At 46.3% G+C, this 23,673-nt stretch overlaps 1 protein-coding gene across 1 annotated transcript; it reads left to right on the forward strand.

The window, feature by feature from the left end:
• Positions 1 to 233: 233 nt before the first annotated feature.
• On the forward strand, positions 234 to 23,673 carry LOC123379087. Its single transcript, XM_045033613.1, has 5 exons — positions 234 to 242; positions 1,002 to 1,517; positions 15,118 to 15,196; positions 15,483 to 15,593; positions 23,040 to 23,673. The coding sequence occupies exons 1-5, from the start codon at positions 234 to 236 to the stop codon at positions 23,177 to 23,179; spliced, it is 855 nt and encodes a 284-aa protein (XP_044889548.1). The 3' UTR covers positions 23,180 to 23,673.

Below are 23,673 nucleotides of genomic sequence, written 5' to 3' on the forward strand. Positions count from 1 at the left end.
GTCTTTAACGTCTCACATACAAACACACCCTTCTAAGCCTGGTAGGATTTTCTTCAGTGACTGGCCCCAGAGGCCCACTGTCCTCTGAGCAGAACCATTCCACAGGCTATGATGGTACCATAACTCAACAGCTTAACTTCACTATTTGTCATCTTGAATTTATTAACATATTTGAACAACAGTGTCACCTTGTTAGCTAGCTATCATCATTTAAAGGCAAAAGATATGGTTTCATGTCTTGGGTAAGCCCCCAAAGTGCCATAACCCAGCCCTACATTTTAAAATCTTCACTCTTGGAGTCCATACTTTGATTCATTCCATATCCATTTACTGAATGCCTACCGATGTACACTATGCTAGACGTGGGGGATATACATCCAGAAAACACTGCCCCTTCCATCAAGTTGCTCATAACCCAGGAGCCTAACAGGTGTGTTAAGTTGTGTTGCAGGGGGCTGCCAGATAGCCTGGTCCGAGGTGGGAGTAGGGCTGAGGGCTGTATGTATATACTGGGGAAAGCCTCTGTGCGGGGGAGGTCGGAGTAGTAGTATAAGGTGCAGGGGGCAGGTAAGTCTCAGGCAGGACAGCTCAGGCAGAGAAGCACTAAGGCTGAGAGGGCCTGAGGCTTTGGTGGTCTCCCTTACAGATGTGGCTGGAATGATAAGCAGGAGGTCATCACAAATGTCTCCTCTGCAAGGGTTTAAAAGTGCATCTTGGCACCTCTGCCCACGAAGGCACTGGTGGTTTCAAGCAGGGTTCAGGGTTCAGATCTGCCTTTTGCAGCGTCTGGTAGGCAGCCAGCCTGGCAGGAACCCGGAAGTCCAGTTAGGAGAGTATCGCGCCCACGCCTGAGGGGAGGGGCAGGACTCTTCAGCCCTCGGAGGCTGCCCCCAAGAAACAGGAGCTGGAAGAATCAGAAAGAAGACTCGTATCTCGTGGGGACAAGTCTCCAGAAAGCGGGACTTCCCTGGTCCCAGTTATGACTGTGGGGGTGAGGCAAGGACCGCCGTCCTGCCCCAACTAGGAACAAGCTGAACCCCAGCAGCTCCCAAACAGACACCTGCCTCTCGGTTCTCCCCAGCCTCTTATTTATTTACTTTGCCGGATGGCTGTTTCTAACGAAGCAGCGTCTTGGCAGCTCCCTCGCCTGTCCTTCAGCACCACGCTCAACCAGCGAGAGAGGTCGGCGCCTCGTCCCACTCCTGCGCGGGCAACTGGGGCCTAGGGCTTGGGTCACGTGTTCAAAGAACGTCTCCGCGCCTGCGCGAGCGGCCGGCGGATGTCCAGAGATCCTCCCGAAAGCCGCTGGGACCCGGGGCCTGAGCCAGGCAAGGCCGGGCCCAGTCCTCCGCTCACCCAGCCCGCGCGTGGCTCCGCCTAGGTTGGGATCAGGAAGGGGGCGGGTCCGCCGGCCGGGACCTCTCCAAAGGGCTGTGTCCCTTCGTGAGCTTCCCGGAGGTGCTTTACGGCTGCGTTTGCAAAGCGCAGCGCCAAGTACTGGAGGGCGAGTCAGAAAGGTAGGATCGCCCTTCCCACCCCTACAAGGTTACAGTCTACAGGATGGACAGGGAGGGAACCGGGAACGCGATAGTAAGCCGCGGTAATGAAAGACCATCAGGCGCTAAATAGATTGCAGGCTTCGTGAGCTGAGAGTTAAAAGAAGTAATTCTCTCTGGGGATCAGGGTAGGTGGTTGTGGATTGAGCTCAGAAGCATGGTTAGGATTGATGTTAGTTACCAAGAAAAAGGGAAAGTGTTCACATTTACGGCACTTAGTTATATAGATAAACTATTAGAGTATAATTTATTAAGCTCAGGGCAGTGGATAAAGGAGCCAGAGCCCCTAACTACTTGTTGGGGCCGTTGAAGGCTTCAAGAAGGAATTCAAGCTTGGGTAGGATTTTGCAGGAAGAGAAGGGGAGAGTGTACAAAGCACTGGATGTATGCAGAGTTCCGCTGAAGTAAAGAGTGTCCGTTTTGTGTCAGGTAGAGTATTCTTAGGTGGTGAGACTAAGTATTCTGGCCATAAAGAAGACCAAAGCACTGACCTCAAGGATTTTTATCTCTGTGGAGACTTGAATATTTAATGATTAGATGTATTCTCAGGATTCTCTGGGAGTCTCCTAGCTTTCAGGGAGGTCTTCGCGGAGGCGGCAATAAAGCAGAAAGTGTGATTGGTATATTTGAAGAGCCAGTAAGTAGTAAAAATGATGTGGGTGGGTAACTGGGCAGGAGATTGTAAATTTAAGGGTAGTCATACTTTCTGGCAGATCTTGAAGGACTATGGAAGTCATGCCAATCTGGGTATAAGCAACTGTAAAATATTGCAAAAGAAAAGTGATGTGAACAGACTTTTTAAAAAGATAAATTAGATGGACAGACGAATAGATAAGCTAGAGAAAGGATAGCGATGGGGACCAGTTCAGAGGTTGAAATTGTAGCTCATTAATATCAGTCAAATGAGAAATTTTGAGATCCAGAGCTTTAATGGTACAGGGAGAGGACATCTGTTAGAGATATTTAAAAGATGAGAGTGAAAGAACCTGCCTGCTGCCAGAGATACCCTAAATTTGAGATTTGGGTAACTGTAAGGTAAGATGTACAGGAGGAGGAGGAGCAGGGTTTCCAGGAGGAGGACGATGAGTTCAGTTTTGGGGTCTTCAGTGGTTGGTGTCCTTAGTGAAAGAATCTTTAGAAGGTAGATGTTAGGGGCACCCGGGTGGCTCAGTCGGTTGAGCATCAGACTCTTGATTTCTGCTCAGGTCATGATCTCACTATCGTGAGATCGAGCCCTGAGTCAGGCTCTGCATGGAGCCTGCTTGAGATTCTCTTTCTCTCTCCCTCTGCCCTTCCCATGCGCATGCGTGCACAACTCTGTCTCTCTAAAATGAATGAATGAATGAATATATATATATATATATATATATATATATATATATATATATATAACATTTTTAAAAAGAAGGAAGATATTAAAAGCTGCATTCTAGAGGCACCTGGCTGGGTCAGTCAGAAGAGCCTGTGACTCTTGATCTCTCGGTTGTGAGTTCAAGTCCCACATTGGGTGTAGAGATTATAAATAAGTAAGCAACCTTTTTTTTTTTTACAAGGCCTAATTCTAGGGAATTGAGTATGAATGGGAGGTGAAGAGGGGGAGGCAGCATGTGCAGCCTGCTTTTTGAATGTGCTTCTGTCCTCTAGACCAGTAGCCTACAAGACATGACACTTGGAAATCTCTTAGATCCCACACATTCAGCTTATTCAATGTGGGAAGATATAAAAAAGAAAATGTAGCAGTAAGTGTGTTGTAGAACCTATATGGTAGCTATATGGGTGTTCACTATACAGTCTGTCAACTTTTCTGCAGTTTTGAAGTTTTTCATAAAATATTGGGAAAGATAAGCGACCATCTCTACCCTCCAACTCTTCCTACCCCAGTGGGCCCCATCTCAGTAAACAGAACCACCATCTATTCAGTTGTTTAGGCAAGAGACCTGGGAATCACTTTCCTTCTCCCTTCTATTCCAGGCAGTCATCAAATCTCCTAAATAGCTCTTAAATCTGTCAACAGTGCGGGTGCCTGGGTGGCTCAGTCGGTTAAGCTTCTGACTTCAGCTCAGGTCATGGTCTTGCAGTCTGTGAGTTGGAGCCCTGCATAGGGCCCTGTGCTGACAGTTCAGAGCCTGGAGCCTGCTTCAGATTCTGTGTCTCCCTCTCTCTCTGCCCCTTCCCTGCTCATGCTCTGTCTGTCTCAAAAATGAATAAATGTTGGGGTGCCTGGGTGGCTCAGTCGGTTAAGTGTCCGACTTCAGCTCAGGTCACGATCTCGCGGTCCGTGAGTTCGAGCCCCGCGTCGGGCTCTGGGCTGATGGCCCAGAGCCTGGAGCCTGCTTCCGATTCTGTGTCTCCCTCTCTCTCTGCCCCTCCCCCGTTCATGCTCTGTTTCTCTCTCTCTGTGTCAAAAATAAATAAACGTTAAAAAAAAAATAAAAAAAAAAAGAGTAAATGTTAAGAAAAAAAAAGTTTAAATCCATCAACAATGGAGTTGTACCTTATACCAAATTTAGGTTCTAAAAGCAGTACATAAGGCAAAAGTTACATAGTGAACATAACCTTTGGAAATCCCTTAAATCACTCAGAAGATACAGTGGCCATATTCTTATGTGCACAACTCTGTACACAAAATGTATATAGAAGTATATATGTACATAGTAAGGTACAGTATGTGATAAGGGTATATAATATAACATTAAGGTATTTTTAACTTCATAAAAAAAGGGAGATTGGGGCACTTTGGTAGCTCACTTGGTTGAGCACCGACTTTGGCCTAGGTCATGATCTCAGTTTTGAGCCCCACCGTGGATTCTGTGCTGACAGCTCAGAGCCTAGAGCCCGGAGCCCGCTTCAGATTCTGTCCCCCCACCTCTCTCTGCCCCTCCCCCTCTCATGCTCTGTCTCTGTCTCTCAAAAATAAATTAAAATGTATAAAAAAATATTTTTAAAGTCCCCTTTTATTCCTAGTTTGCTAAGAGTTTTGTTTTGGTTTGTTTTTAAAAATTGTGAAAGTAATTTCTAGCCCCAATATGGGGCTCGAACTCAACCCTGAGATCAAGAGTTGGACACTCTACCAACTGAGCCAGCCAGGCACACTCACTAAGAGTTTTGTATCATAAATATATGTCAAATTGTATTAAATATTTTCCCTGCAGCTATGGGGAGGATGCATGATTTTTCTTGTTTGGTTTGTTAATATGGTAAATTAATTAGTTGATTTTTTTTTAAGTTAAACTTAGCTTATATTACTAAAATAATAATAAACACAACTTGGACATGATGTGTCATTCGTTTTTATATATTGCTGGATTCAACTTCCTACTGTATGTTTTAGAATTTTTGTATCATTTTTCATGAATGGGATTTACCTGTGTTTATCTTCCTCATACTGCCTTTATCAGTTTTTAGTAACAAGATGACATATTTCTTGGTTTTTATGAGGTGGTCGTTTAGATGCAGCCACAGAAGAGACAGAACAGGGGCAGGGGGGAACTCACAGGTCCTAGAAACAGGAGACACAAAGCCATTTTTGTAGATTAAAAAAAACAAACAAAACAAAACAACTTTCACATTGGAAAGACACCAAAGTCAGGAGGCAGAAGGGATGTGAGAAGGTTTAGGCTACAGACTTTATTGGGGTTTCTGGGGAAAAGGCAAGGCAGGGGAGGGTTTAGAACTGACTAGTTGGAATAATTTTGGCCAGCTTTGGATTAGAGGGCTGGTCCCTAGCTGCCTGGCACCTAGCCCTGGGATGATTAAGGCAGAGGAGTATTGCCTCCTGGAGTGAAAAGGGCAGGACAGAGGAGGGACAGCTCTGGATGATGCTCTCAGCTGGGCCATCTCTTAAGAATTGTCTCTCGGGGCGCCTGGGTGGTTAGTGGGTTAAGCATCTGACTCTTGATTTCAGCTCAGGTCACGGTCAGACTCTGTGCTGACAGCATAGGGCCTCCTTGGGATTCTCTGTCTCCCTCTCTTTCTGGCTCTCCCCTGCTCACGCTCTCTCTTTCAAAAATAAACATTAAAGAGAAGAAGAAGAAGAATTGTCTCTCCCAAGCCGGAAAAAATTCTTCTAGAATGTCAAAACGTAGTAATATAGAGAAAGTTTTACGTTGGGGCACCTGGGTGGCGCAGTCGGTTAAGCGTCCGACTTCAGCCAGGTCACGATCTCGTGGTCCGTGAGTTCGAGCCCCGCGTCAGGCTCTGGGCTGATGGCTCAGAGCCTGGAGCCTGCTTCCGATTCTGTGTCTCCCTCTCTCTCTGCCCCTCCCCCGTTCATGCTCTGTCTCTCTCTGTCCCAAAAATAAATAAACGTTGAAAAAAAAAAATTTAAAAAAAAAAAGAAAGTTTTACGTTATTTAAACTGGTGCATTATCTAGTTGAATCCGTGGAACAGGTGAGCTCAGGGTCCTCCTATTCCATCTTCCCTTTCTTTAAAAGTTTTAAAAATATATTTTATATTTTATACAAAAATTAATATTAATTTTTTATAAATATTAAATGTAAAAACATATTTACAATATATTGTATTAGGCTCAAAATAAGTTGGCGAAAGTAATTACTACTTTTCTCTGAAAGGGTTTGCACAATACTGACCTCATTGTCTTCTGTAAATATTTGATAGTTTGATAGAAGTTGCTGAGGAAGCCATGTGGGACGGGGAAAATTTTAAACTGGTGTGTAAATTCATTTAAGTTACTGGTCTTTTCAGAATTCCTATTTTTTCCTTGGGTATTTTATAAACTGTCTTTTTCCCCCTCGGGGATGTATCCATTCCATAAAAATTTTCCAGTGCTTTAGTGTCAAGTTCCTAATATCCTCTTGGTTTCTTCTGAAGGTCTGCAGGGACTATAGTAATGCCCTGTTTTTCATTTTCATTCCTTACAGGGTTCATTTGTGTCTTCTCTCTCTCTCTCTCTCTCTCTCTCTCTCTCTCTCCCTTTGTTTTCTTTTTCATTTGACCAAAGGTTTATCAGTTTCATTAGTCTTCTCATAGTACCAGCTTATTTTATTTTTATTCTATTGTGTGTAATGTATGCTTTCAATTATCTTTATTATTCCCTTATTTCTAATTTCATCAAGTTTAACTTGCTGTTTTTCTACTTTTTGATGCATCTAAGTTCATTAATTTTCAAATTTTCTTCTTTTCTGATTTAACTATGTAAGGCTATAAATTTCCATCAATAGCTTGTAACCCACAACCTTTGATTTGTAATATTTTTTAATTCTTTATTTCAGGCTTTGTAATTTAATTCTGATTTCTTCTTTGATTCATGAGTTATTTAGAAGCATATTATTTTATTTCCAAACATCTGGGGTTTTTTAGCTGTCCTTTTGTTTCTGATGTCTAACATAATTGTGTCGTGCCTAACAAATGAACTCTGGATGATTTTAACCCTTTGGATTTGTTGAAACTCGCTTTATGGCTTAGTATATGGTCACTTATAAATACTTTGTGTGTGTTTGAAAAGAATGTATATTTTTGCAGTTTTTCAGATATAGTATTCTATATATTTGTTTGGTACATATAGTTAATAATATTATTCAAATCTTCTAAATCTTTACTGATTTTCTTATCTATTGAAAGAGTATGTGAAAATCTCTACTATGATCAGGTATTTGTTTACTTTAGTTTTTGCTTTAAATACATTGAGATCATGTTATTGGGTACAAAAAAATTAGAATTATTATATATTCCTGGTAAATTGAACCCTTGAACTTTTTGTTTCTTAAACCATTGAACCTTTTTATAATTATGAAGTATCTTTATCTTTAGTAAAGAACATAACAGTTGGATCTAAAAAAAAAAAAAAAAAAAAGTCCTGGGACACCTGGGTGGCTCAGTTGGTTGAGCATCTGACTTCAGCTCAGGTCATGATCTTACAGTTCGTGAGTTTGAGCCCTATATCAGGCTCTGCTGACAGCTTAGAGCCTGGGACCTGTTTTGGATTCTGTGTCTCCCTCCCTCTCTGCCCCTCCCCTGCTCACACAGTCTCTCTCCATTTCTTCCTTCCTTCCTTCCTCCCTCCCTCTTTCTTTCTTTCTTTCTTTCTTTCTTTCTTTCTTTCTTTCTTTCTTTCTTTCTTTCTCTCTCTCTCTCTCTCTCTCTCTCTCTCTCTCTCTTTCTTTCTTTCTTTCTTTCTTTCTTCTTTCTTTCCTCACTGGGATGTAATTCGCTTACCATATAACTCACTCATTTAAAGTATACAGCTAGGAGTGCCTGACTGGCTCAGTTGGTAGAACATGCAGGTCTTGATCTCAGGATTGTGAGTGCGAGCCCCACATTGAATGTAAAATAAAAAAAAGTAAAATAAATAAATAAATAAATAAATAAATAAATAAATAAATAAAGTATACAATTAAATGGGTTTTTTAATTTTTTAAAATCTTTTTATTATTTTTAACGTTTATTTATTTTTGGGACAGAGAGAGACAGAGCATGAAGGGGGGAGGGGCAGAGAGAGAGGGAGACACAGAATCGGAAACAGGCTCCAGAGCCATCAGCCCAGAGCCTGACGCGGGGGCTCGAACTCACGGACGGTGAGATCGTGACCCGGCTGAAGTCGGACGCTTAACCGATTGCGCCACCCAGGTGCCCCAAAATGTTTTTATTATTTTTAAAGGAGAGAGAGAGACAGAGCATGAGTGGGGGAGGGGCAGAGAGAGAGGGAGACACAGAATCCGAAGCAGGCTCCAGGCTCTGAGCTGTCAGCACAGAGCCCGATGCGGGGCTCGAACTCACAAACTGTGAGATCGTGACCTGAGCCAAAGTTGGATACTTAACCAACTGAGCTACCCAGGCGTCCCTAAGTGGGTTTTTAGTATATTCACAAAAGTTGTGCAACCATTGCCACAAATTTTAGAACATTTTTATCATCCCAGAAACAGACTCTTTACCATTTAGATGTCACCTTCATTCCCCGTATCTACCCCCCAGCCCCTGCCTGTCACCCCTCAGTGACCATTAATCTACTTTCTGTCCTTATAGATCTTTTCCTATTCTGTCAATTCCACGTAAAAGGAATCATTCAATATGTCGCCTTTTATGTCTACCTCCTTTTACTTAGCGTATTTTCAAAGTCCATCCATATTGTAGCATATATCAGCACTTCGTTCCTTTTTATGGCTGAATAGTACTCCGTTGTGTGGGTATAACACATTTTATCCATTCATTGGCTAATGGACGTTTCAGTTCCATTTTTTTTTTCTATTATTCTACCATGAATATTCATGTACAAGTTTTTATGAGAACAAATGTTATCATTTCTCTTGGGTCATACCTAGGGGCAGAATTTTGGGGTCATAGAGTGATCCTATGTTTAACCTTTGAGGAACTACCAAATTGTTTTCCAAAGTGACTACTGTTTTACATTCCCAGCAGCAGTATGTGAGGTTCCAGATTTCCACATCCTCATCAACCTCGCTATTAACTGTCTTTTCTTATTTTAGCATTCTGGTGGGTGTGAGATGAAGTACTTTTCATTGTAGTTTTGATTTGCATTTCCCTACTGGCTAATGATGGATGTTGAGCATCTTTCTAAGTGTTTATTCGCCATTTATATGTCTTCTTTGTTTGTTGTTTTAATTGTTTTAATGTTCCTTTATTTATTTTGAGAGAGAGAGCACTAGCAGGGGAGGGGCAGAGAGAGGGAGAGAAAAAAATCCCAAGCAGGCTCCTTGCTGCCAGCGTGGAGCCCGATGCAGTGCTTGGTCTACCATGCATTGGTCTACCATGAGATCATGACCTGAGCTGAAATCAAGACTCAGATGCTCAACCCACTGAGCCACCCAGGGGCCCCTGTGTGTCTTCTTTGGATTAATGTCTATTCAAATCCTTTGCCCATTACTTAACTGGTTATTTGTCTTTTTACTACTGAATTGTAAGAGTTCTTTATATATTCTCATTAAAAGTCCTTTATCATATATATGATTTGCAAACATTTTCTCCTACTCTGTAGATTGTCTTTTCACTTATTTGTTTTAAGTAAACTCTACCCCCAATGTGGGGCTTGAACTCATGACCCCAAGATCAAGAGTTGCATGTTCTACTAACTGAGCCAGCCAGGTGCCCTTGCGTTTTCACTTTCTTGATGGTATCCTTCGAAGCACAAAAGTTTTAAATTTCATATAGTCTAATCTATTTTTTCTTTAGTTGTTCATGCTTTTGGTGTTATATCTAGAAAACCATTGCCTAACCTGAGGTCACAAAGATTTATTCCTGTGAGTGTTTTCTTCTAAGAATTTTATATTTTTAGGTCTTTGTCCCATTTAGAGCTGATTTTTATATATCACATGAGGTAGGGGTCCACTTTTATTTATTTGTATGTGGATATACAATTGTCCCAGAATTGTTTATTGAAAAGACTTTGTCCCTATTGAATTTTTGGCACCATGTTGAAAATCAGTTGACCATAAATGTGAGGTTTTATTCTGGACTCTGAATTCTATTCCAGTGACCTGTCTGTTTACCCTTATGCCATTACCACACTGTCTTGATTCCTGTAGCTTTGGAGTAAGCTTTGAAATCAAGAAGTGTGGGTCCTTTGAATGTTGTGGCTTTTAATTTTTTTAAATGTTTATTTATTTTTGTAAGAGAGAGAGCAAGCAGGGGAGGGGCAGAGAGAGAGGGTGAGAGAGAGAGAATCCGAAGCCGGCTTCACGCCCAACACAGGGCTCTAACTCACAGACCATGAGATCATAACCTGAGCTGAAGTTGAATGCTTAATCTACTGAGCCACCAAGGCACCCCTGTTGTGACCTTTAAAGGTAATTTGTCTGTTTTATTCTGACCACTTTTACTATTTTCTCCTTGTCTTTGGTTTTCTGCAGTTTCACTAATGTGTAAGGCAGTGAATTTTGTATTTATCCTGCTTAGGATTTGTTGGATTCTTAAATGTATGATTTAATGTGTTTCATCAACTCTGGAAATTTTTGAGCCATTGTTTCATCAATTATTGCCTATGTCCATTCTTTCCTTTCCTTTCGGACTCTGCTTAGACCTTTTCATTGTGATATCATGTCTCTTACCCGCCCCTCTGCATTTTCTTTCTTTTTTTCCCGTTATGCATCATTCTTGGTATTTCCTTCTGACCTGTATTCCAGTTCATTAATTTTTCCTTTACTATTTCTAATCTGCTGGTAAAATTCTTTCAGTTCTTAATTTTGGTTATTGTAGTTTTAAGTTCCAGAATTTACATTGTTCCCCCTGTTTAACATTTGTAATATCATTTTTTAAAGTTTCTATTTCCCAGCCAAATTTTCCATTCTTGGATTTTATTATTTTGTAATCTGTGCTGATCATTTCAATATCTGGAGACCCTATGAGTCTACTACTATGACCTGTTGTACCTACTGTTCTTATTCATGCTGTCTGATGTCCTTGGGTTATCTTTGTGTACTGGACATTGTTTTTGAAAGTTATTTATAGAAATACCTTGAGGCTCAAGATAATAGTGTCTTTCTCTAAAAAGAACTTATTATTTACCAGCTCTTGAGGGCACTAGCAATCCAGAACCACCTGACTTTGAAATTTTCACCCTAGGCCCTCCATGCAGCCACAATTGCAGTTCAGCCTTTTCCAGAGCAAAGCCCCAGGGCATAAGCAACCTTCAGAAGAGACTTCACTTCTCCACTTTCCCCTCCAGTATCTCAGCATCACAATTCAGCAATTCCTCAAATCTTGTTACTTCTCTGATGCTTTTTTTTTTAAGTTTATTTATTTTGAGAGAGAGAGAGAGAGAGAGAGAGAGAGAGCACACGCGCAAGCAGGGGAGAGGCAGAGAGAAGGAGAGAGAATCCCAAGCAGTCTCTGCATTGTTAGCCCAGAGCCCAACGCAGGTCTGAACTCACGAACCATGTTATCATGACCTGAGCTGAAACCAAGAGTCGACACTTAACCGACCGAGCCACCTAGACACCCCACTGATGCTTTTAAGATGACTTTTTAAAAGTTTAAGTTTTATTGGTATGAAGGTTAATTTTATTTGAATTATCTAGGTGTCCATATCCAGAATTGGTAAACCCTTTAATCCTCATTTGAGGAGTCTGATAAGCAGCAGTATCTTCAGAGAAGGTAGGATCCTCACTGTGCTACGGGATTGATCCTGGTTGGACTAAGTGAGTCATGGTAACCCCCTTTTTCTATGCCTGAGGTGGGCATATGACCCACTTTTGGGGGGAAAAAAAGAGAAAAACTCCTGGGAATTTGTGGGTGAATTCTTGTGCCCTTCTGAAAGAGAGCTGCTGGGGGACCAGAACCCTTTCTCTTCTTTGTGCTTCGGAATGATGTTGTGTAAGTCACGCTTGAATCTATGGCAACCCTTTTATGACTGAGGGAAAAGCTAAGAAATTTGTAGGGATATCAGTGATATTGATATTGTTGAGCTATCTAAAAGCCCTGAAACTCTTTGCTTCTAGACCTTCTTCTTCTTCTTTTTCTTCTTCTTCTTCTTCTTCTTCTTTTTTTTTTTTTTTTTTTTTTTTTTTTTTTGATAAAGGGCTCTGATTTCTTTTCTTTTTTTTTTTTTTTTATGTTTATTTTTGAGAGAGGGAGAGAGTGAGCATGGAGGGCAGAGAGAGAGGTGGGAAGACACAGAATCTAAACCAGGCTCAAGGCTCTGAGCTGTCAGCACAGAGCCCGATGTGGGGCTTGAGCCCACGGACCATGAGATCATGACCTGAGTCAAAGTCGGACACTTAATTGACTTGAGCCACCCAGGCGCCCCTTTGCTAGACTTCTTAAGGAAATAATAAACATCCTTATGGTTTCACTGTCGGTCAGATTTTCTGTTGTGTGCAGCCCAAAGCATTCCAAACTGACATATCATCCTTCAGGACTCCGCTTGAAAGGCCACCACTTCAGGGAGGCCTTCCTGAAATCCCCACATCAACACATTTAGTGTCCCTCATCATACTTGTAATTATTTGTGGAATGATAGTCTTTTTCTCTGGGCTGTAAAGTTCGTGAGAACAGAGACCACAGTCGGGTCCTAGAGCCCAGCCCAATGCCAGGCATGGTAGCCTCTAAATAAATAATTATCCAAAAAATAAAGGGTCAAGAGCCCAAGTACATGGAGAAACTGGATAAAAATCCCGGAGGCTATGAATTAAAATTTGTGCAATTATGTTTCTAACACATGAAAACTTTTAAAGCTCAAAGAATCATTACAGAAGGGTTGGAGTGGCCATCGTGAGAAAGGGTGTGAGTGTTTATCTGGTACAAGTAAGAGCTGCCAAGTAGTGTTAAAGACCCAGCTGGGATTAGACCCCATAAATGTGCATTGGCATAAATCGGCAGAATTATGAGATTTCTTCCAGCAGTGTTCAGCTGGCTAGATGTGTGAGAGAAGTGGGTAATTAAATTGATCCAAAGATGGGGATTCTCAGGATGGACTGCTTTTTGTTCTGTTCACTAGTGAAGTAAATAAAAGTAGCTATGGAATTTTATGTATTTACTTTTTTATTTTTTAAGTTTATTTTGAGAGAGAGAGAGAGAGAGTGAGCACAAGTGGGGGAGGGGCAGAGAGGAGCAACAGAATCGCAAGCAGGCTCCGCGCCCACTGGCGCCCTTGGAATTTCATTTTTTAATTTTTATGTTTGTTTATTTTATTTTGAGAGGGAGAGTGTGTGCACGCATGTGTGTGAGTAGGGGAGGGGCAGAGGAAGAAGGAGAAAGAGAGACAATCCCAATGCCGGTCTCAGTCTCACCAAGGTGAGATCGTGACCTGAGCCCAAATGAAGAGTGCTTAAACCGAATGAGCCACCCAGGCGCCCCCGACTTTTCACTCTCTCAATAAAGTAAATCTCTTAAAATTCAAAGCCATGCCCTTTTGTTCCAGACTGGACAATATCCCCCGGCTGAAACACTCACCCCAGAAGTCTTTCCCATCACCCACTTGCCCTGGAAAGGCTTGAGGAGAGGGGGGATCTGTGAATTTCTTAAGGGGTGTGAGTGTGTGTGCATGCACACATTTTCCTGGGGCAAGTGTTAAAGGGGTCTGTGATCGAGAAAGGCAAGAACCACTGATGTGGAGTTGGCTCCTAGGCACGGACCACTGTGTGGATCAGGGCTTGAGTGGTGAGTAGTCCCAGCCCTTGCTTATTAAAGAGAGGCCATGTGGTACAGTGGTGGGCGTGCAGACTCCAAAGTCAGAGGCATGGGCTATGCCACGCAACTCCTTGGTTTTCTCCTCCATAAAGTGGAAACGATAATCACAGTTCCTTACCTCAGAGGGCTGGAACAAAGATTAAATGAGTTAGTACAGGGGCACCTGGGTGCCTCAGTCAGTTAAGCTTCCAACTCTGGATTTCAGCTCAGGGTATTATCCCATGGTTCATGAGTTCAATCCCCACATCGGGTTCTGCACTGGCAGGTGCAGAGCCTACTTGGGATTCTTTCTCTGTCCCTCCCCCCCCTTTCAAAATAAATAAACTTAAAACAATTTTTTTAAAGGGGCACCTCGGTGGCTCAGTCAGTTAAGCGCCTGGCTTTGGCTCAGGTCATGATCTCACAGTACGTGAGTTCAAGCCCCATGTCAGGCTCTGTGCTGACAGTGCAGAGCCTGAAACCTGATTCAGATTCTGTGTTTCCCTCTCTCTTTGCCCTCCCCTGCTCACACTCTGCCTCTCTCTCTCAAAAATAAATAAACATTAAAAAAAAACTTACATTTTTTTTTAAATAAATGAGTTAAATGCAAATGCTTAGCACCATGCCTGGTATTTAGTGAAAGCTGACTTTTATTATAGCTGATTGATGATGATGCATTGGGACACACATCCGAGGAAAAAGACCTTGAATCAGGAGGCAGCGTTTGAGGGTACACAGCTGCTGCTGATTTGTGCAAAGCACGCAATCTAAGCATTCTCTCCCCTCTGACACTGTGTGACTCAGGGCAAACTCCTTAGCTGCTCTGTGCCTCAGGTATCTCACCTGTAATATGGAGATAATAATAGTAACTGCCTCATGGGACTGTTGCCGGGGTTCTCTGCAGGCTTAGAGCAGTGACTCCAATTCAGTAAGTGCTTGGTTGTTTGTCTGATTTTTTAGGTAGGCTCCATGCCCAACGTGGGGCTTGAACTCATGACCCTGAGATTAAGAGTCACATGTGCTACGACTGGGCTAGCCAGGCACCCCACTGCTGGCATTATTATTATCACTGTCTAGGTACATTCAGCCTCCTTATTCTGATAAGAGAGGCCCTTTCCAGGTGTTTCCCACAGCCTTCCCTCATGCTGAAACCTTCACAGCTCACAGCACCTTCATGCACACCATGTCTGCCTCACAGAGGCTGTACACAGTGAAGAATTAAGACTCAAAGGAAGTGACTAACCTAAGGTCTCTCCACCTGCCCCCTGCCTCATCGTATTCCCTTCCAAGAGTGTCCCCCCTGTCTCTCCCCAGTTTCCATCTGTAGCAATCCCACTCCTGAAACCCCACACCTTTCATAAAGCCTTCTCAACTCAGAATCCCTGCGTTGAACCCAACACACGCCTCGTGGGTGCGTGTGCCTCACCGCCAGGCCTTCTTGCCCCTCTCACTGCACCTCTCTCCATTCTTTGCACCTCGAAGGCTCTCGCCAGAGAGCTGCAGGATGGAGGAGATCAAAGACTTGACGGTTCTACTGGCCCGAGATGTTCCCATGTTCAAGGTAAGGGGGGAGGAGTCCCCAAAACACTGATCTGCACTGAACACACAGACAATGGCCAGACCATATGGAAAAACAGACCTCGGACATCCACAGCCTGCAGAAACCCGCCCAGGAAATCACCTCCTCAAATACAGTAAACCACCCAGGTAATCCATGGGTCCCGTTTGTAACAAGTCAGACTATGTCTAGGAACAATTCAGAAAGCTAACCACTAACTTCTGGAATAGTTGGCTCAAAATGGCCAGAACTGACAACTTCCCTAACTTTTGTCCACTGTGCAACTTAGGACCAGCCAGAGAGTCAAATATGCACCCCCAACCAGTCATACAGGATGCCTGGCTTCTAGTCACCTGCCTTCCAGCTTCCCCACGCCAACAGCCTCCAGAGAAGGCACCAGGTACCTGAATCTTTCCCATTTCTCTGCTATAAATAAAGCTTTACCACCCCTCCACCTACCCTGGAGTCTCTTTTAAAATGCAAGTGACCATGGCTGACTGACTTCCCTTGCTGTAGCAAGCTCTTGAATCAATAGCCTTTGCTTTTCTCACTTGTTCGGGCTTCGTTTATTGGCCCAGGAATGGCAGCTCAGGGAGCGAGGCGAGGACCGGCCTCATCAGTACCCTTGGTCCCACTGGGGTGGAGCTCAGAGCCCTCAGACGACAGAGTTGCTGGCTGGTCCGCTGGAAACACTGATCAGACCTTTGGACTCAGCTGAGCCAGGGCTGGAGATGCCAAATTGACTCAGATTAAATCCCCCGGGCATAAAATCACAAAAGAGTTTTTGTTAGACGCTGATTGGGAAGGAGGGGCCCCAGAGATCTGGGAAAAGGGTAGGACATCTGGGAATAGAGAAATGAGGGAGAGGCAGGAACTTTGCCTAGAGCGGGAGCCAGGGATGGTCTGGAGCTACTTTGATGGGATGGAGAGTTGAGTCACGATTCGTATCTGATCTCCAAGATTCTTTAGTCAATGCAGAGACATTTACTGAGTGCCCCCTTCTGGGCACTAGAGGTGGGACATGCAAGGCCTCTGACTTCCCGGAGCTCGTGTCCTGGTGGCAGGGGCGGTAGATGGCTACAGAAGTCAGACAGCTTCAGAAGAGTAAACGCACTGAGGAAAATGAAGTGGGATGGTGCCCTCCAGAAGGGGTGCCGAGAGCGGGGAACACACGAGAGTGGCTGGGGAGGGACACCAGAAGGAACCAGCACTGCAGCCAACAGGGGAAATGGTTTTCCTTGCAGAGGGAGCAGCTTAAGCAAAGACCCTGAGGTGAGACCTGGGTGTGACAGAAAGGTTGGTGTGGCCAGAGCTGTGTGGGCAGAGGGCGATCGTGGCTGGAGGGGACCAGGAGGGACGTTCAGGGACACCACGAGTAGAGGGCCTCCCAAGCCATTCTAAGAGTTCAGATTTTATTTGGGCCTCAGTATAACGGAGTTTTTGAAAGAAGGCACTGAACGGCTTGCTTGCTTAAGCTGCTCCATCAAGGCCTTAGAAGCTGTCCTTTGTTGAAATCTTATCAAATCCTGGCAGGCAGGGGAAGTGTGTATGTGGGGTAACAGTGTTAAGGAGAGAAAATGTGGATCAGACCCAGACACGTCACAACCAGAATTCCTTGCTGAGTAGGATCAAAAGGGTAACAAGAGTGTGTTATAATCCCCTGAAATTGCACACTAATTTGTGTGTGTGTGTGTGTATACCCTATTTCAGTGAGTTTTTTCAGACTCTCAGAGGAATCTCTGCCACCAGAAAAAGCCAGAAAGGGAGAATATTAACTTCTATGCTAGCATACCCATGCACCATCCCAGTAAGGACACAGATATTGCCCCGAGGAGGGGAAGGGGGGCGGGGCAGGACAGGGAACTTTCCACTGTGTACCATGTGCTTTACATATTTTTAAAAGTCCACTTCAGTGTAAAGGACTGAAGCTGGAGAGGAATGGATGGGTGGGGAAGAAGGTGCCGAAGCCTTGGTGTGGCCAGGGAGGGGCAGGAACACATATCTGCTGGTCCTAACTTGACGGCCCCACCCCTAGCCTGTGCTCACATGCCTTGCACTGGAGAACCCCGCCCAGAGAGGCCACACTGGCCCTGAGCCTGCCCAGGGCTCAGCTGCCCAGGGGGCACCAGCCTCACTGCCCCGGGAGAGGGACAGGAACAGATGCCCTCTGCTCAGGTCACCAAACTCTGCTCAGGTCACTGTCCTCTGCCCATGTCCCGGGCCCCTCTGGTCCCCAAACCTTCATAGAGAGAAGCCCGAGCCTCCCGAACACCCTGCTGACCCCACCAGGAGCCCCTGGCTCCGATCTGAACCTGCCTCTTTTCCCAGCCTCTTGGTTGGTCATTTTGCTTTGAGTCAAGTCCCCCTTGCTCTGCTTTCGTGTGGTGCTGTGCCCAGCCCCAGCCTGGCAGATGGGAGCTGAGATGGGGGTGTTTTCTCTAATTCTCTCCAACATCTCGGCTTGGATTTGCTTCGCCTCCCCAAAAATAGGTCTGGCCCAGCCTTCAGGACCCACCTGTTCTCAGCGATCAGCCAGTGGGCAGGGACCAGCCTCCCTGGGGTGTTCAGTTCTTTGGTGATTCAGGGCCACGGGTCAGAGAGCAGAGTCAGCCGCTGATGACATTTCCCTGCCAGGATGCAGAGCAGGTGAGGGCCTCCTGGTCCACCCTTGGAGAAGGGACCAAGGAGGTTCTATGCAAGTCAGTTAAACCACAGAGCAGACCTTGCAACACCTTCCTCCTGAGGCCTCGGGACCAGACGGGGGTATGCAGGCAGACACCTACACTTGCATAGCCAAACAATTCTATGGCCCATTCTTCTAACTCTAGAATAAATGCATAATAACACCAACCAATATTTGTGGGGACTTACTGTGGCCAGGCGCTATTCAGTTAAAGACTTTATGTGTATCACCTCATTACAGGGTGCCTGGGGGCTCAGTCAGTTAAACGTCTGACTTCGGCTCAGGTCATGATCTCGCAGTTCACGAGTTCAAGCCCTGCATCAGGCTCTGTGCTGACAGCCCAGAGCCTGGAGCCTGCTTTGGATTCTGTGCCTCCCTCTCTATCTCTGTCCCTCCCTTGCTAGTATTCTGTCTCTCTCTCCTCAAAAATAAATAAAAACATTAAAAAAAAAAAAAAAAACCCTAGGCAGTGGCATAGGGATGACCCCTTTGCACACAGGGAGCTGGGATGTGAACCCGGGCAGGCTGGGAATACTGTGCCTGTAGCGCTCATGAATGAAAACGAAGGGATCTGCAGAAGGGCCCCACAACCTTGCACAAATGGGATCCGATCTGTGGCCCAGTCACCAGAGGACAAAAGCATGGGTCCTGACTGTTCCACACACTGAGTGTGCAATGCGGCTCATTCCAGCCTGGAGTAAGAGTCCCCGGATCCCCCACCACTCTGCACTCCAGGAACCTGTGGCCCAGGGCAGCTCAAGACCTCCTGGACCCTTTCTTTTGTAACATAAGGAGACAGCCTACACTGCTTCACCCCTCCCAGTGCCAAAAGGCCACTTGTCACTTAGGGTGACTGTACTTAAGCCCCCACTCACCCCCCCCCCCCGCAGGGAATCCAGGCTGAGCCCACCACGCCTTCTCCCTGCCCCTGCCCTAAGTGCTGGGCCAGAAGGTGGGAGACCCCAGTCCCGGCTCCCGCTTGGTGGAATGTTTGGCACCTCCTGCCTCGTTTTTCTCATCTGATGCATGGCTGGAATGTCCTCCAGTGCACCCCCACTTTACAAGGTTTGGGGGAAGATCAGATGAGAGGATGAATCTGAAGACCCTATAGGGACTGGGAGGCCCTGGGCCTGGTGAAGAGTTTGGGCCCGTGGTGTGTCTCTGAACCCCCACGTGCTGGTGTCTCCCCGCCTCTGGAGCGGGACGGGATCTGCAGGGAGAGGACGGTGGCTGGTACTGGGCCTAACTGCCCCTCCATCACCTGACTGTCCAGCTGCCCCCTATGGCAGCGGACCCTGCCCAGGGGTGAAGGAATAGGGACGGGAGGAGAGCGGCCAGCCACAGCCGGAGCAGGAAAGCTGGGGAGCCAGGCTGGAGTCCCATATGGAACAGGAGGCCGCTGAGTAGGGACCACCACACTTCCCAGCCCCGGGAAGGGCAGGGGTCACTGGAGAGCCCAGGAAATCCCATCGGGAATAGTGGCGCACCTGTGTGTTTGCCAGAGGTGACCTGGGCCCGTGGCCACAGGCGCTGGGTCACCTCCTGCTGCAGCAAAGCCTCAGTCTGGTTCTGACTTTTGGTCCTCAGTGTGTTCTGTCTCCCCTATTGTTCTGGGGCACCTGCTGGACTTGTGCACCCCTTCTTTGCCCCGAGAGTTTTTCGGCTACTCTTGGGGCTTGCTCACCTTGTATGGCAAATATTTCCTTCCTGGTTTATGTCTCCGGCTCTTCTGGGCTTATAATGGCTCAGTGGACATTTCTGCCTAGAAATGTCTGGATTTTGCTGAAGTTTCCCCTCAGCATACACCACACACAAGAGGTGACTGAGATTTTTATCACGCAGTCCTCAACGCCAGGTCCTGCAGGGGAAACCAAGAAGTATGAGGCAAAGCCCCTGCCCTGGGCAATTCATAATCTAGTTTTTTGGGGTTTTTAAAATAATCTAATTATTCAAAAGTGAGGGGTGCCTGGGTGGCTCAGTTGGTTAAGCATCCAACTTCGCCTCAGGTCATGATCTCAGGGTTCCTGAGTTCGAGCCCCGCGTCGGGCTCTGTGCTGACAGCTCAGAGCCTGGAGCCTGTTTCAGATTCTGTGTCTCCCTCTCTCCGACCCTCCCCCATTCATGCTCTGTCTCTCTCTGTATCAAAAATAAATAAATGTTAAAAAAAAAAATTAAAAAAAAAAAAAAGAAATGGAAGCCATGAATGGGGCGCCTGGGTGGCTCAGTCGGTTGAGCGTCCGACTTCAGCTCAGGTCATGATCTCGCGGTCTGTGAGTTCGAGCCCCACGTCCGGCTCTGTGCTGACAGCTTAGAGCCTGGAGCCTCCTTCGGATTCTGTGTCTCCCTCTCTCTCTGCCCCTCCCCCACTCAGGCTCTGTTTCTGTCTCTAAAAAATGAATAAACCTTAAAAAAATTTTTTTTAATAAAGGACTAGGCAAAATGCCTCTAAAGTTCCACACTGTTCTAGGGCGAGGAGAGAAAGGCTTAAAGAGGACTCTAGGATTTTGAACAACAGGTGAGAAGTCAGGAGAGGAAGCAGGTTCGGGGAGAAGACTTCATTCAGTTTTAAGTAAACTGAGTGGACCTCATCACGACCCTTCCTTCCCCCAGGTTCCAGGTGCTACTGCCACAGACTGACCTGGTGTGTCCCCTCCGGCTCCTCCGCCACGTCCCTCCTCTGGGCGTGTGACCCGGGCTGCGGCAAGGTCAGAGCAAGAAAGACGGACTGACCTTTGCTCCAGGATATTTGTCAGCTTCTCTCAGTGAATAAACAGTTTTGCCGTCACCAACACAGTCTTTCTGGAAACTCAGCTGGCGCTGCTGAGTGCCCAAAGGTGAGGGTGGGATCCCCGAAATTGACAATTGAGTTTCCATTGCCCCAGGGTCAGGAAAGCTTGAAACAAATTATTGAGAAAGAAATTGAAATGTGGTTCCTTCAGACCTGTGTTCCAGCACCCAGATTAGGACCCGGTTCACAGGCAAACCTCCCCATGAGTGGTTGAGATGAAGGGCCTCATGCCCGGGCGTGCACCCATCACCCATGGAGCTCAGGAACGAGATCACCCAGACTGGGGACCCGGCACCTGTAATTTAATAATCCCCACGGGATTATCAAGGGTAGGCACACCTGAGTGACAAGCCCCCTTGGCCTGGAGAGGACTGCCATGGCCAGAGGGTTGGGCCAGGGAGAGACATGGACAGAGATGGTCCTGGGACACCAGGAGTTCCCTCAGAGAGACTGAGCTGGGGCTTGGCAGGTGGATGTTCCGAGCACAGAGGGGAGGGAGGGCGGAGGGCCTTCTAGCACAGGCCCTGGCTGAGGGGCTCAGCCTGTTTGGGGTGGGGGTGAAGTTGGAGAGGCCGGCTGTGGCCACAGGGCAAGGCTCTGAATGCCAAGCTCAGAGCCAGGTAGATACTGACGCTGCCAAGAGCAGGGAAGGCTGTGAGCAGAGAAGGGAGACCCTCTCCAGTACCGGTGGGCCCTTGTTTGTGCATTCAGGGCTTTTGAGGCCCCTGAATGAGCCAAGGCCTGTGGTCAGAGGGCAAGCCCACACTTCCTCCTGCCTCAGCTCGCTTTTCCTTCATATCATGCCCCAACTCTTCTATTTCTGACTTCAAGTCCTTGGCATGTACGAAATTCTTGCCTCTCCTTTGGCAGCCCTGCCTGCCTCTCGGGCCACGGTATTGAATTTGTACCCTTGTTCTTACCCTTTTATGTCTGCCTTTCTTAGGCCTTCAGCACAGTCTGTCCAGATTAATTTGACGCCAAACTGGCTTTCTCCAGAAAGGCAGGGAAAGTTCTAGGCACAAGAGTGAGATTCATGTGGGGAGAATTACCGTGGCCCCTTCTTTAAGGCAGTTAGAGTCCTGTGTGTCCAGTAACAACCCATGAAGAAAGAAGCTATATTCTTGACGCGCAGGTAGTAGAAATGACTTGCTCACATTCTGGCCCAGAGACTCTGGCTCTGCTCTGTAACAGTGAAAGTGACACCTTCCTCAAACCGTGACTAGGACCCACATTACTTCCAGAACCTGCTCTCTCTGTATACCTCTGCTCTGGTGGGAAAATTCTTTTTTTTTTTTTTTTTAATTTTTAAAATGTTTTTATTTATTTTTGAGAGACAGAGAGAGAGCACAAGTGGGAGAAGAGCAGAGAGAGAGGGAGACACAGAATCCAAAGCAGGCTCCAGGCTCTGAGCTGTCAGCACAGAGCCCGACACGGGGCTTGAACCCACAAGGCATAAGATCATGACCAGAGCCAAAGTTGGACACTTAACTGACTGAGACACCCAGGCGCCCCATCTGATGGGAAAATTCTTAATTTACTTGTACAATTAGGTGAGGGGTTGGAAATTGGGCCCATTTATCACATGGACCTTTATTCTCTCGTAGAAGCCTCTTTGGGCTGAGAAGATATGTGTCTGTCACCCTCCTTACTTGGGAAAATGCACTGTGTCCTGCTCTGAATTCACATCTGTAGTTGATCTTGGAACTGGTCACAGTACTATGTGTGGCCAGTACATGAAGTGCACTCCCAGACCCAAGACCGAAACAATAGGTTGCTGTGTTTTCTCAGAGTGCTTGGAGTCCTCGAGCCTCATCCCCGCTACCACTAGCCAGTGCTTGCCCTTCTTTCTGTGACCTGGCCCATCTTCCCAAGGCACCTTTCCCATCAGCTCCTGCTGAACCCAAGCCAGTCCACAGCACCACACACTGTGGTCCCAGAGCCCCAGGGCGACAAGGAGTCCGCCAAGCTGGGAAGAGATCACAGAACTCAGTCCTGGTGGCACACGTCTGGTGCCAGCTTTCTTAGGAAGAAAATCAGCTTCTGCCCAGACAGCAACATAACTTTTTCCCCCAATCCCTGGCACAGAGGCCGGGCCACGATCGCCAACCTGCCGTGAGAACACAGGAATATGTCCACTCTGTCACCGGCAAGTCCTGGCAGAGTCTTGCTGTGTTCTGAGACAGCACCCTCAGTGGAGAACTCCGGGCATCATGTCGAGGCAGCTTGAAGTCTTCACTGGAGCCAGAGTCTTGATCTATGTGGCCCATCAACTAAAAAAAAAGTTTGAACAGCATCATTAACCTAACACGACTTACTTTTCCATAGGACTCTAAGCTTTCACATGCATGCTGTCATTTTTATTTTGGTTTTCACAGTGGCCTGTGAAGTAGGTAAGCTGGATACTGTCGTTAGTCGACGTTCAGAGGTGACAGAGCAGCAGCTTAGCGTGTCTAAGGCCACACGACCCCCAAATGGCAGAACCGGGACTGGAGTCTGGATCAGCGCCATCCCCTGACGGTTAACCTCTTCAGGACCCAGTGCCAAGTCTCCCCAGCTTGCAGCAGCAGCGACCGCACGGACCACCATGGGCTCCCAGGCCCCACTAGCTGCAAGGGCACGCAGACACTGATGAATGTTCTCGAAGATCCTAAAGACAAGGCTGAGCGGAAGCTTGCATCAGAGGGACAGGTCCTGGCCAATTGTTCCCCATCCCTGGTGACAGGTACCATCTTATTAAATCTGTAAATCGGTTGTGCTGAGACTATAACAGAGGATATCGTCTGAGGAACCTTCCAATTTAGCAGACAATGAGTATCCGCAAACATTTTGGGGGCCTGATCCAGAAGCTCTAGCTTATGGCCATGTCTTCCAAACACATATGGAAGAAGATACGCACATGGGTCCAAACCACTTAACACAGTTGTCAAACGACTGATGATACTGTAAACTTAATGGCTGCCAAGGTTATGTCCAATCAATTCATTCATTTCCATAAAGATTTATCAAGCA

This window comes from Felis catus, chromosome C1, assembly GCF_018350175.1.
Source record: "Felis catus isolate Fca126 chromosome C1, F.catus_Fca126_mat1.0, whole genome shotgun sequence".
Lineage (NCBI taxonomy): Eukaryota > Metazoa > Chordata > Mammalia > Carnivora > Felidae > Felis > Felis catus.

Coding starts and splice junctions, on each gene's coding strand:
- LOC123379087 (XM_045033613.1), top strand. Junction 1,518..15,117: donor CTGGAGGGCGAGTCAGAAAG/GTAGGATCGCCC, acceptor TGCACCTCGAAG/GCTCTCGCCAGAGAGCTGCA. Junction 15,197..15,482: donor GAGATGTTCCCATGTTCAAG/GTAAGGGGGGAG, acceptor TGTGCAACTTAG/GACCAGCCAGAGAGTCAAAT.